General features: G+C 37.5%; 2 protein-coding genes across 2 annotated transcripts; both read left to right on the top strand.

Annotated features, from left to right (window-relative positions):
• The first annotated feature begins 2,573 nt into the window (after window positions 1–2,573).
• Window positions 2,574–4,842, top strand: LOC146315773 (uncharacterized). The gene is made up of 4 exons (XM_084736137.1): window positions 2,574–2,688; window positions 2,947–3,153; window positions 3,974–4,161; window positions 4,271–4,842. Exons 2-4 carry the CDS (start codon window positions 2,962–2,964, stop codon window positions 4,773–4,775), a joined length of 885 nt encoding a protein of 294 aa, XP_084592263.1. The 5' UTR covers window positions 2,574–2,688; window positions 2,947–2,961; the 3' UTR covers window positions 4,776–4,842.
• Window positions 4,843–9,878: 5,036 nt separating this feature from the next.
• Window positions 9,879–11,851, top strand: LOC146315772 (G-protein coupled receptor 4-like). Its single transcript, XM_084736153.1, has 3 exons — window positions 9,879–10,058; window positions 10,993–11,180; window positions 11,290–11,851. The coding sequence occupies exons 1-3, from the start codon at window positions 9,879–9,881 to the stop codon at window positions 11,792–11,794; spliced, it is 873 nt and encodes a 290-aa protein (XP_084592279.1). The 3' UTR covers window positions 11,795–11,851.
• The last annotated feature ends 2,572 nt before the right edge of the window (window positions 11,852–14,423 follow it).

The following is a 14,423-nucleotide window of genomic DNA, read 5'->3' as shown; positions in this document are numbered from 1 at the left end:
AAAGATGCCCCACAATAGGAGGAGCTTCATGAATGTTTTTACAGCATGTGTCAGTCTGTTTGTGAAGAAACATGTTTGAAAAAGCAGGTTTTGGAGTGTGGAAGGGACTGACACATGGTGCACAATCATTTTTTGTTGTCATAAAATATATCAAATAAAGATGATTTGAACAAATTTTCCCAAAATATTTTTAAGGTAGATTTTAGGATGCCTTATGTTAAAGATAATGAATGTGTTAGAGAGTGAACATATTTCAGCAGCTTTACATCAACAGTCTGTCAAAACAAACTTGTCTTGTCCTGTGTGAGTCACATCTCAGAGTTGGATCATTTGTGTCACATTTATATTCTTGTTTTCAGTTTCCTTTTGTGTGTCTCTCCTGACAGACAGTATGTTGCCACCATTTGTTGTGTTGCTGCCATCTCTGGCTCACTGCTTATGCATTAAATTAGCATGAAATAGTTACAAAAAAATTAATCTGATGTCTCTCTTTGTTTGTCTCACTCATAGGTGCACACAAACTTCAGTAAGTTGCCCTGGAAACCAAGGGTCAGCAGATCATTCTGATTTCTCTCTTTTCACTGTGACAGAGTTGACCTGTTGACCTGCTGCAAACACAAACTGTGGACAGATTTCTAACCATCCTGCAGAATCTCTCTGGAGGAATTTGTTGGAAAGTGGAAGTTGTTTTCTTGGATTTACTGGACTGTTGTGGAAAAATGTAGAGCCTGAAAAATGACCCTCAGTCAACCACTGATGGACGAGGGACACCTGCTGAGGGAAGACGCCCATGAGCTGGACACTCACCGTGCAGGTAAGACAGCTTCTAAATATATCTGATTGTTTTACTTAAAACTGATTAACTGATGTATCCCTTTAAAACTATTACCAGCTTCATCAGCATGATGTGTTGACTTTAGTATCATGTGAATTTAAAACTGCTCTATGCCTGAAATCAGGCCTGCAGCATATTTAAAATACATCACATTTTACAGAATAACTTTTGTGGTTCTATGCTCAAAATATGCATCATTTAACAATAATATTACAGTATTCATTCATTTGGTAACATTTATATCATTGTTACTGAGTTTTGTTCATTTATGTGTAGAACATAGGCCCACCTTGTGTCAGTGTGCAGATGTTACAGATGATATTCAATCTCTCTATATTTCTGTGTGAGACAGAATGAACTGTACAATCTGCAATGTAAAAAATTTATTAAACATACACATAGTGTAGAAAACTATGACTCATTAAAGTCCTGTCGTCTGTTGTGATATGGCAGCCTAGCTTGTCTGACTCTGTCAGCCATGACAAAATATCATGTGCTAACCCTTACGCAGATGGCTTACAGCATGCCCCCAGTTGTTCCCGCTGTGGACAGCGACAGCAGCAAAAGCTTTTTAGACACCATAAAATGGCTATGTATGATTATTAAAAAAGGTTACTAGGAATATCACAAAACCAGAAATTTAGTAATCAATACCAATACTAGTGACTTTCCATGATTCTTGATATGAAAATGAAAATAAAACTCAGCCATTACTGATTTCTTTTGCCGCCTGAAATAAAAACTCTTCAGAGGTTCTTGGAGAAAAGACTGAGGAGGAGACACAAATCACAACCAGTGTCAGGAGAGCAGGTTGCCATGTCTGGAAAGTAATACAAAAGTGATTTCTGCTCAGATACGAAGTCTGTTGCTTTTTTCTCTCTCATCCTCTTCATGTTTTTATTAATTATAGTTCATGGCTATAAATGGAAAAAATGTAATAACTGCGGATTAAAATGATTAAATTGTAAAAAGTCCTGCAAGAGGGGTTAAAATGCTCAAAAATAGTTAATATGGTTTAAAAAAAATATATAAAAGCGTTTAAAAAGGTGTAAATATACCAACCTGTAAAGAGTTAATCCGTGATTGACTTTTTGATCCTTTGAGATAAGAAACCTGTGATTGATTAGTCATGCCTGTGAGGTCCGAAAGGGGCAGTTCTTGCTACGATGCCTCAGTTTCGGTCAAGCTGCCAAAGAGGAAGCATTGTGTCTGAGTGCCATTATTAATATCTCCTCTTTTCAGGATATAACAGTGACAGAGACAGAGACAGAGCACTGGAAGCACTTCTCTGTTCACCACTGCAGCCAGTGTGTGTGTGTGTGTGTGTGTGTGTGTGTGTGTGTGTGTGTGTGTGTGACTGACAGGGAGACAGAGGGAGGGAGGACGGTAAGAGGACTATTGCACACAATGATTCTGGGAGTCACTGATACTTAATCTGACCTGCTGCTTTGTCACTTTTTTAGAGAAAGTCGATCACTACATGTGTGGCATGTAGACACATTATGAATGTTTCTTCATTATAAATTATAATGACTGCTTTATAACCAGGTAAAAACTCCCTGTAGCTGCTTTAACAAGCTCATCAACATTCTTTCTTTCTCGCTGCCTCTCCCTCTCTCTCTCTCTCTGTGTGTGTGTGTGTGTGTGTGTGTGTTTAAATCAATCAAAATTTAATCCGCCTCACAGGTCATGCCATGTATATTCATGCCTTTTCATTTTTTCAAAAGAGGAGGTGCATATTCTCATTAACATGTTATTACTTGTCATATTGACTGCAGACTGTTTGCATGAAAAGGACAAAACATCAGATGTTGTAGAGAACTCGTCTAGGTGTGCTCTTGCAGCTTCTGAAGGTAAAGTTTGTGACATTACTATTTTTCTTATATGTATTATATGTAGAGATGATAACAACTGTAAATAGTCATGATATTGAAAGTGCCAAAGTATTTATATGAATATATAAGACTGAGAAGACACAGCATGTTTGATTTGATATTACTGTGGATATACTACAGTTGTACTGTATTTGTGTGAACTTTAGTGATATCAGTGAACAATGTGGGGTAGATATTAAAACTTGTTCTCTGTCTATAACCTGATCTCTCAAACAGGTTTCACTCTGAAGAATGGAAGATTTCTACATGAACATCACCTCACAGGACAACAGCTATGATTACTGGAACATGACGGACGACTATGATGTCTATGATGATGGTCTCTCAGAAGAGGTTACATTCATCCTTGATGTGGTGACAGTTGTAATCATTTGCATCAGCCTTCCTCTGACCCTCGTGGCCATCTATGCTCTTTATTGTCAGGTATGTACATTATGACTGAGATTGATTTATTTACTGTCTGTGTCATGTGTCTGTCGTACAGTCTGTCTGTTCACATCTTCATCTGACTTGGGGTCGAGGTGTCAGGGGGCTGAGACAAAGTGTTGTAATGACCTATACATTTAAAGGAATAATTTATTACATAATTAAAATTAACATGAAACTGAATGTACTATAAACACATTAGTACATTAATACATTATTTGTGCTCAAGGACAAATCTTGTAGACATTCATGGCCCTCAGAGGATGAAGCCTCTAACTTTTCTTTTAAGACCACCATGAGATTGTTGACGTTGTTTACACATTAATATTCATTAATAACAGCCTAATTATTTCAGTTTTGTTCCTAATACACAAATGTTAGGAATATATAAATCTATATTTCATGCTTGCATGTTTGTTTTACCCTACAATCTTGTAAACCCATTTGTTTTATATTTAAAATCTTCAGAGCTAGAAATAAATTTTCTCTGCAAACTGACAAATTGAGTGACTTCAGTAAATCCAGTGGAAACATGATTAACCTGTGATAGCGTGTTTAATTATTTGTGTGATTCTCCCTCCTATCCTCTTATCTCCACATTTTGGAGATAAGTGTTTTTCATTGGACGACTTCCACACCTGATTAGCCAGTGTGTCATATCTGATATTTCTGACATCACAAAGGAGAATTTGATGAAAAATGCATAAATGTCTCTGACTACAACTGCTGGGTGGATCAAGAAGACATTTGTGGGAGGAGGTGGAGTTCAGAACATGTTTACAACTCTTTGTTTACTTTTATCAATGTTTTTCTGCAGATACGAAAAGATCATGTTGCTCCGATCTACGTCATCAACCTTCTCATCTCTGACATCATTCAGCTCTGCTGCTTGGCAATTAGGCTTGCACCAGTTCGCAATCCCTTGACACATAACATCTTCATTTCTAGTTACGTCTATTGTCTGATGGTCAGTGTTTGCTTCATGGTGTGCATCGCCCTGGAAAGGTAGCTATCTGTCTGTCCAGTATGTGTGAAGCTACTTCTGTGTCTCACCATTATATTACTATATAATTCTGAAACTCATCAAAGACTATGTGTCCATCTTGTATTACAGGTATTTGGGCATCGCCCACCCACTGTGGTACCACTTCAAACGAACCATCAAGATCTCTGTGGTGGTCTGTGTCCTGGTCTGGGTCCTGCCTCTTGTCTTTGTCATCATTTTCATCTTCTCAGTTGCTCCTGAGATCTTCCTAATCATATACGGTGTACTCTTGTTCCTTCCCCTCCCACTGTTCATATTCTTCCTGGGTGGGACCCTCAAAGCCCTGTCTGCCAGCCGTGTCCCTTCTGATGAAAAACGACGGATTGTGGCAGTTTTGGTTCTGGTGCTGCTGATTTACACACTGCTGTTCCTGCCTGTCATCATTTCGTTCCTGTCACTGGGAAATGCATTTAATGTTACACTCTACAGCCTGTCTTTAATAATTATTCAGTTGAGTCCTCTTGCAGACTCAACTCTGTATGTTTTCATGAGGAAAGGGATCGTAGACAAGTGTTTGTCCTCTGTGTGTTGTTGCAGAATGGACAGTGATGATACCAACAGTCCATCAGTGTGAATGATGACAACATTCACACAGTCAGCTTCATGTAGGCAGAGAGAGAGAGAGAGAGAGAGAGAGAAGAGAGAGAGAGAGAGAGAGAGAGAGAGAGAGAGAGAGAGAGAGAGAGAGAGAGAGAGAGAGAAAGGAGAGAAAACAGAAGGAGAAATGTAGACAAATAGAAAAAACAGACCAGACAGATACTGTCATCTACTGATATGATCTCCAATAAGACACCTGAGTGTAGATAAAAGCATGCTGGGAAATGTTTTAGTCAGCTTGTTCTGGTTCACTGTGATGCCTTCAACAAATGTAAATACAGTTTGTTTTTCATCAGTTTGTGAACTATAAGTTGATGTTTACAGAAGCAAACTGGATATTTTTGTTTAGTAAATATTTATGTTGACTGTTGTTTGTCCCAGGTAATCTCACATACTACTGGACACATCAGAATAGAATTAAAAAAAAAATCTTTTTGGGTTTCCTGGCAGAGATCTGAACTTTACTGAGTGACGTCTTCCAGTTACATTTTCTATCTTTTAAGAACATGCTAGTTTTTAAGATGTGATTCAGAGCAGGTGTTTTGCAACAACTGTTGTTTGGATATGGATAAAATCTTATATCATAGTGTATGTACATTTACATGAAATTATATATTTTCTTGAAATCCAATTAAAAATCTGTCTTCTAGACAAAAATGTGATCTGTCTTTGACTAACTGACTGAATTAAAACCTCATATGAACACAATGAATGAGAATTAACAATTTCTCTGCTGGTTGACAAATCTGTTATCAGGAGCTGTAATATGAAAAAAACATCATGGTGGCTTCACACTTGAGCATACATTAACATTTTTGCATTTAGATTTAGTTTACGTTAAATTAAGGTTATTGATCCATTGATGAAACTGTGTTCCTTTTCAGAGTCTAATGAAACTTATCTTTGGTTGTTTTTCCTGTAGATACACATTACTGGTAACTTTCTTGTCGGTGATGTTTTATCTTGACAGTGTTCAAAATTCATCGTTGTACAGATACAATCAGGCCTGCTTATTGATGATTATCAAACTTCTCACAGTAAATCAAGAAGTGTCAGAGACAGTGGGCGTCATTCACTAACATGTGCCTGGAAATGATTTTACTGTGTACACAAAATAAGTTCCTATGCAAACTTGCAATTATGAAATGCTTTTCTTCTGACCAGCGTACAGATGTTAGTGAATCAAAGTCATTCTAAACTGACAGGCCTGTGCCTGCAGTCTGCAGTCACACAGCCACATCCCCTTTTATCTATATAAGGAAATACGGTTGCAGGGAAGTATCATGAGAGAGCAGTAGAGGCAGTTGTTGCATTGTGTATGCAAACAGAATCAGACATTCATGCAGTGTTATTATTGTTGTTTTTGTTGTTGTCATTGGTAGTAGTAATAGTGGTATTAGAATGAAAAAACCTCCAGATGGGCCAAAAGTTGTCAGGTTCTCCAAAACATGAATTTCTTTCTAAAGTCTGCCAGAATTCAGAGAGAAAGAAATTTATTGTAACGTTAGACAGGTTCAGTACAGCAAACCATACGCTGGTCCGGCCAGCAACATCCTGAATAGAAAACCTTTGGAACTTTCTTTTATACCCATTGAGGCTCTTCATATTGTGAAGCTTCACTTTTTGGAAAGTCTCCAAGGTTTCCTGTATTTCGTTTTAGAGAGAGTGAGGGAGGGAGAGGTGAGAGCTCAAGCACATCTCTTTGAGTCGAAACCGAATCACACAGTTACTTAAGTCAGCTATCATGATCAGCTACAGATAGTTTTGACCAAGGTCATAAACATACAGTATTAATCTCACAGTGTTCTCTCTCTCTGTGCACAACATCCCTCTCCTCTCTTTCCTTCTCCTGAGTCAGTTAAAGGTTAACACACACTTCTCCATCTCTTTTTCTCTCTCTTTTTCATATTCCAGGCCAAGATTTCTATCTCCATTTGTGAGAAACCACAAGGAAACACTCAATTGATGAATATTTGAACAGCACTTAAAAATTTTGGGAGAGAGGACACCCAAGGCATCTGCACAGAATGACAGATAAATCCTTTGGATGATGTAATTGATGGATTGCAAACTAAAGTTTGATGTTCAGCTTAAACCAAAATGCATGGACCAAAAAGTGAAAAGCATTAGGTCAATTTGTGTTGTGCACTAGGCCAAATATATTGGCAATGGGCTGAATCTATAGACCTTTTTGACTTGTTTATCTCACCAAAACTTGTGCCTTTAACTTTCTGCCTCATCACCAATGAAACCATCAAACTTGAGATCATTTACTGTTAAAACTTGTACTAGTTCCAACGGGGTGTGTCCCTAGTGACCTAGGGGTTTGAAGGGCTGATCCAACAAGTTCTCAGCAACCTGGTCGGTTTTCCCATACTTCAATCCACAGTGCTGCATGTACCCTTCTAGAGAGAGTTTTGCATATGCAGGACTCTGCAGTCAAGTTAGTTCCAATAAAAATGCAACACCTGACTAAACTTTCAAAACAAAGGCACAACAACTACTTGGTTGGTTTAAGAAAAGATCATGGTCTGGGTTAAGTTACAAGTCATGTAACTTATGTTATGTAAGTCAACATTGACCACAGGGTTTTTAAATGGGACCCAGGAAACTAAACCTTGGTCTCTTCAGTAAAAGTTCTGTTTGTTTGATCCATCCATACAACCAACCACCTCAATATATGGACTTCTCTCTTTAAATCTCCCTAGTGTTCCTCTGTGTAGATGAGGTCAAATGAATGCAGGATCTGTGTGCATGTGTGTTATCATGGCAAAATATGGTCTTGGAGAAACCTACTATAGCCGGAACCACCACAGAACCGTCGACAAGTGTTTATTCAGGTGTTTATATATCTGTCTGTGGACAGATGATTTCAATACCATAATGTCACAACTATGAAGATCGAGCTTTAAAGTGGGTGTGGTCTGACCCATGAGTTCAGAGTATTGATGTGATAATGTGGTGATGACTACAAGTACTAATGAGATGGAACATCAACGAGCTGATGGCCATCACAGCTGTCATGATCCCATTGTAAGATGATCTCTGATAAGGCTGTCCACTAACAGAGGCAGAGTGTTTTTATGCCCTGCTCACACCAGAGAGCAAAACAATCAGTGGCTCTCCACTGACTTGCATTGTGTGATGGTGCATCTCGTCACCTTCTGTCCTCTAGCAAACAACAGAAAAATGTCAACAACCTGCTATTTACTGAGCACTGGAGTTAAAAACTTCATATCTGCAGCAGAAGGGTGGGAGAATTTATAGATGTGTTCAAGTCAAGTGCACAGATTCACTCTGTAAACTACTGCCACCTCTTGCAAATTCCACCCAAAAATATTATCATTCAGAGAATTTATTTGCAGAAACAAATAATATAAAATAACAAAAGATGCAGTGTTTTCAGACCTTGAAACATATAGAAAAGTATTATTATTCACAATATTCATTTTAAAACACAACACAATACTAATGTTTTAACATGGGAAGAGTTCAGAAATCAATATTTGGTGGAACAACTCTCATTTTAAATCACAGCTTGTATGCATTTCAGCATGCTCTCCACAACTTTCATGGCTGTAAAGTTATTTTATGCTGCTCCTGGTGCAAAAATAGACAGTACATGAATTGTGCTTGTGTTGGATTTCAGAGGACGCCTGAAATTGGATGGCTGCCTCGCACGTGGACATGATGATTTAAGAAACATTTAAAGTCAATATCTGTACACAAACATAATGACCAGAAATACATTCAATTAATGCACAGCAGCCTTTCAGTATGAAGTGAAAATACACAGGAAGAATGATTTTGTAGTGCCAAAGACAACAAGAGGACAATCACAAGCTTATAAAGCCAGCTTGTGCAGTTTTAATTGGCTGATTTTAAATTTTTTATGTACCATAATGCTAAAAATACAAAATATCCATATCCAGGATCAACATATGTCATCTGGATCTGGTGGCAGGCATTAAGAATAACAATATATAAATAGCTGGTCATCTTGCTAACAGTTTTGTTAATTTATGCATGGCATATAGAAACATCAGTTTTTGATTGGACTGTTTCGTAACTAATTAAAAACTCCCCGTAGTAGCTTTAACTGGCTAGTGAACATTGTCCCTCTCTCTTTCTCTCCCTCTGTGTGAAAATCACTCAATCTTTAATCTCATTCACTGAAAGTGATGACATAGCTGTGGTGAAGAGGGTGGGGCTAATGCATGAGGAAGTGTAGATTCTCATCAACCTACTTGAATCTATCACTTGTCATATTGACTACAGGCTGTTTGGATGAAGAGGACAAAACATCAGACGCTGGTTCCAGCTTTTGAAGGTAAATTAAAATTTTGTTATATGCATTGTACGAGGGGCATTCAAAAAGTTCTAAGACAAATGACATAAATTCAAAATGAGTCAAAATAGTGTAACAAAATGACCTTGAATCGTACCACTGATGACTTATAAACAAATTTGACAAGTTACAGCATTCTAACTTTGTTATTCAATGTTCCAGGTTACATATTACAAAACCAACTTTTTTGACCGTCCAAAATGAGCCAATTTGAAGTTCGAGCAAACTTCAAATTTCTAACAAAACTTCAATGGAAACCTACAGAAATCATTGAAGCTTTGCAAAATGTTTAGGGAGACGTATTTCCAAAGTTGAAGGAACATTTGACAGGAACAAGATTTCAGTCCATACTTGAAGCGAAGAGGGAGGTTGTGACCTGGTTGACTAGACAAGCTCCAGAATTCTATCAAGAAGGAATTTTAGGTGGATCTTATGTTGAAAAATAATTTTTTATCTTTCAGAAATATTTTTTTTTTTTTTCAATTTGTCTCAGAACTTTTTGAATTACCCTCGTATGTAGAGATGATAAGAACTGCAAACAGTATTTGTATGAATATATCAAACTAAGAAGACACAGCTTGTGTTATGTTTGATTTGATATTACTGTGGATATATTACAGTTGTACTGTATTTGTATGAACTTTAGTGATGTCACTGAACAATGTTTGGTAGATATTAAAAACTTGTTCTCTGTCTATAACCTGATCTCTCAAACAGGTTATACTCTGAAGAATGGAAGATTTCTACATGAACATCACCTCACAGAACAACAGCTATGATTACAGCAACATCACATTTTCCTCCTTCAACAATGATTATGACAATAAATTCATTTATTTTGTGATGACATGCATAACCATTGGTATCAGCCTTCCTCTGACCCTCGTGGCCATCTATGCTCTTTATTGTCAGGTATGTACATTCTGACTGAGATTGATTTATTTTCTGTCTGTGTCATGTGTCTGTTGTACAGTCTGTCTGTTCACATCTTCATCTGACGTGGGGTCGAGGTGTCAGGGGGCTGAGACAAAGTGTTGTAATGACCTATACATTTAAAGGAATAATTTATTACATAATTAAAATTAACATGAACTTTATTGGACTATAAACCTATGCAGATTAATGGTTGTTGAGTTTTAAGGCGTCATTTTGTTACAACTCAAAGAAAACCATAAAAAAGTTGTCTGTGTCGTTTTTACAACATGGTCCCTAGAGAATGAAGCCTCTAACTTTTCCTTTAACACCACCATGAGGCTGATGTTTCTGTTTTTTTACTAAAAGTTCTCAACTTATTGGATGGATTGTCATAGAAAATAAGACAAACATTCATGTTGACTGAATCATAATTATTTTTTTCCTGACTTTTCATTTATTTAAGTCATTAAGTCATATTTATGACAGGTATTATTATTTATGTAGGCAAAACTATATGCAGTGCCATCAGCCTCTGCTGTGCTAACATGCTAAACTAAGGTAGCAAACATGGCAAACATTATCTGCTATTGTGAACATATTTGCGTTTAGGGAGACGAACCACTGTGTACACGACTGTAGAGTCTTTTTTTGAACTTTGCGTTTTTCTATGTGTGTTCATTAAAAACAGCCTAATTATTTAATTTTTGATCCTAATGTTAGTAATATGTGAGCCTATATTCAGTGCATGTTTCTTTTATTGACCAATCTTGCAATAAATGTGATAACGTGTTCTCCTATTGGTGATCTTACCTCCTATCCTCCTATCTACACATTTTAGAGTTAAGTGTTTTTCATTGGACATCTTCAAAACCTGATCAGTTCAGAACATGTTTACAACTGCTTCCTTACTTTTATCAATGTTTTCCTGCAGATACGAAAAGATCATGTTGCTCCGATCTACGTCATCAACCTTCTCATCTCTGACCTCATTCAGGTCTGCTGCATGATTGGTTGGGTGGTACCAAATCTCAGTGAAAAGATGAATTACATCATTGCTTTTATTTACATTTATTCTCTGGTCGTCAGTGTTGGCTTCATGGTGTGCGTCGCCCTGGAAAGGTAGCTATCTGTCTGTCCAGTATGTGTGAAGCTACTTCTGTGTCTCACCATTATATTACTATATAATTCTGAAACTCATCAAAGACTCTGTGTCCATCTTGTATTACAGGTATTTGGTCATCGCCCACCCACTGTGGTACCGCTTCAGACGAACCATCAAGATCTCTGTGGGGGTCTGTGTCCTGGTCTGGGTCCTTGCTTTTGTTTTTCGCTTCCCTTTGTATCTCTGGGTTCATCCTGAAACCAGGTTTCTGATCTTTGGCATCTTCCTCTTCTTTCCCCTCCCACTGTTCATATTCTTCCTGGGTGGGACCCTCAAAGCCCTGTCTGCCAGCCGTGTCCCCTCTGATGAAAAACGACGGATTGTGGCAATTTTGGTTCTGGTGCTGCTTATTTACATGCTGCTGTTTCTGCCTGCCATCATTTGGTTACTGTCATGGGGAGACAAAGACTACAGTACACTCTCCATCCTGGCTGACATCTTTTCTCAGTTGTGTCCTCTTGCAGACTTGACTCTGTATATTTTCATGAGGAAAGGGATCATAGACAAGCTTTTGTCCTCTGTGTGTTGTTGCAGAATGGACAGTGATGATACCAACAGTCCATCAGTATGAATGATGACAACATTTACACAGTCAGCTTCATGTAGGCAGAGAGAGAGAGAGAGACAGAGAGAGAGAGAGAGAGAGAGAGAGAGAGAGAGAGAGAGAGAGAAAAAACAGAAGGAGAAATGTAGACAAAGAGAAAGGATAGAGACCAGACAGATACTGTCATCTCCAATAAGACACCTGAGTGTAGAGAAAGGGATGCTGGGAAATGTTTTGGTCAACTTGTTGTTGTTCACTGTGATGGCTTCAACAAACATAGAGTATATTTTTATAGTTTGTTAGCTGCAAGTTAATACTTATCATTATTATATATTTAGTTTCAGAAGCAAACCAGATATTATTTGATTAATCGAGCTCATTATAGACAACACATCGTCTTATTCCTATATCTTTATTTTGACTGTTTGTATGTTTAACAGGGAGAACATCTTAACAGGTGATCAGGGCTTTTTTTCTTAACTTTGTGGTGTTTTAATTTAATGGGGTGTTTTTCTTAGTTATAAATAATGTTTGTCAATTAAACATTGATTTGTTTTCTGTTATTTTTTGTAAAACTAAAAAAAAAAAAAAAGCCTGGGAGGGGATCATGTGATCAGTTGCATGTGTGTGTGCATGAATATTTGTCCATAGCTGATCTCATATACTACTGGATCTATCAGCCTAAAGGTTTTGTGTACATTTATAATAAAAATAATATTCTTTTTGGGCTTCCTGGCAGAGATCGGCACTTTACTGGTGACCTCTTCTCATTAAGTTTTATTGTTAATCTTTTCGTGGTATGCTGTTTTTTAGGATGTGATTCAGGGCAGGTACTTTACAACAGCTGTTGTTTGCTTGGCAATATGGATAAAATATTATATCACAGTGTCTGTACATTTACATGAAATTGTGCATTTTCTTGAAGTCCAATTAAAAATCAGTTTCTAGACAAAAATGTGAATGTCTGTCTTTGATTAACGGACTGAATTAAAACCTGATATGAACACAATGAATGAGGACAGTTTATCTGCAAGTTGACGAATCTATTATGTTTTCCTCTGCATACACTTAACATTAATGTGTTTAGGTCTCTAAATGTGTTAAAGTAAATTTATTGATCGATGATGGAACTGTATTCCTTTTCGGACTCTAATGAAACTTATCTTTGGTTATTTTTCCTGTAGATGCAGACTACTGGTAACTTTCTTGTCAGTGATGTCTTATTCTGACAATATTAAATGCACTGTGATACAAATGCAGTCAGGTCTGCTTATTGCTGATTATCAAACTGTTCTTACAGTAAAGTAAGATGGGTCAGAGACAGTGGGCCTCATTCACTAACGTGCGTGGAAGTGTTCTTACTGTTTGGACTAAACAAGGTCCTTCACAAACTGACTATCAGAATCAATTCTACACTGAAAGGCTTAAAATTGAAGCACACAGTTAAATCAAGCAGCTGTGAGACGAGAGTGAAAGAGTTTACTGCAAAAGACACAAGAAGAAGAAGTGTTGTTTTTTTCCTTAATTATTTAAACAACACATGCCTCAGTAAGCTCAGTAAACTTCTGTGTTGTTGAACCAGTATAAGGTGTGTTATCAGCAAAGTTATCTCCATATAAGGCTCATTATAGCATTTTGTTTTTACAAGGAAACATGTTCATGATTAACAATTACCATATTACTGAATAGAAAAAGAACAGAAATGTAAACAGGTAAACAGGCAGCCAAAGCTAACAGAATGAAACCACATTTAGGGTTTACCAAAACAAAAGCTCGGTTCAAGCCCAAAATGTTTGCCTCCCTGGCAAAAGGCACAGGCTATGTACAACTAAATATACAGTTCTCAAAAGAGGTCATTGAAGTTCGAACTCTCACCTTGGTTGTGTCCGATATCCGTTCCGGCAACAACATCCCGTCCTGTCCCAGATGAGAAATGACCAACATGAAAGCAACGTGGTGACATCTTTGTTCATGTCTCCAAAACTGTGGTAATGGTCCTATGTCCCACTCTGAGAGAGCTTCAAATACGACCATTCTTACATTCGTGCGACCAAAGCTAGCTTGGGACAAAATTCTGATGGTCGCAGAAATTTAGAAAAGCCATCTCACAATTTGACTGCCGCTACAATCTACATTTCTTAACCAAGGAATGTAGTGTGTGCTGGTGGACAACGACAGATCAACAACAAATTGTATATCAAGGGATTTTAGCATACATTCATGTACATGAACACACTAAAGCTTTGTTTGCAAAAGCGACGTCCCGTGTCAGTGTCTTTTCCCTCACCATGATCAGGTGCTCAGACTACTCCTTTTCTTATTTGGATTTTTTTTCATACACATAAATACTACTATTGCAAGGTCTTGGCTCTTGCTCAGCTTCATTATTTACCACTATAGAGGTGTAGACACACACTGATGACATGCTTAAGATATTTTCTTGTATATTGACTTGTATCCTACGATTCAGGTGTGATAATTGTATAGTCGACATACATCAAACTTAATGTTGGATCTAAGTTCATTCGATCCATGTCACTCAATGTGGTTTGCATTAAACCTATAAGATTGCCGAAACCACACAGTCTGTATCACTTCAAAGTCTTTTGTGTGTTCTCAGAGCTTTATTTTCTGTTATTTACACCCGTAATATTGG

The sequence above is a fragment of the Lutjanus erythropterus genome, chromosome 14, assembly GCF_056507025.1.
Source record: "Lutjanus erythropterus isolate fLutEry1 chromosome 14, fLutEry1.hap2, whole genome shotgun sequence".
Classification (NCBI taxonomy): Eukaryota; Metazoa; Chordata; class Actinopteri; order Lutjaniformes; family Lutjanidae; genus Lutjanus; species Lutjanus erythropterus.
The sequence above is the reverse complement of the archived record's forward strand: the minus strand, read 5'-3'. Positions and strand labels throughout refer to the sequence as shown.

Bases quoted from the DNA above. Each gene is read 5' to 3' on its own strand.
- LOC146315773 (XM_084736137.1), top strand. From the start codon at position 2,962: ATGGAAGATTTCTACATGAACATCACCTCACAGGACAACAGCTATGAT. The intron at 3,154-3,973 runs GTATGTACATTA...GTTTTTCTGCAG, and splicing joins TCTATGCTCTTTATTGTCAG to ATACGAAAAGATCATGTTGC. The intron at 4,162-4,270 runs GTAGCTATCTGT...CTTGTATTACAG, and splicing joins GTGTGCATCGCCCTGGAAAG to GTATTTGGGCATCGCCCACC.
- LOC146315772 (XM_084736153.1), top strand. From the start codon at position 9,879: ATGGAAGATTTCTACATGAACATCACCTCACAGAACAACAGCTATGAT. The intron at 10,059-10,992 runs GTATGTACATTC...GTTTTCCTGCAG, and splicing joins TCTATGCTCTTTATTGTCAG to ATACGAAAAGATCATGTTGC. The intron at 11,181-11,289 runs GTAGCTATCTGT...CTTGTATTACAG, and splicing joins GTGTGCGTCGCCCTGGAAAG to GTATTTGGTCATCGCCCACC.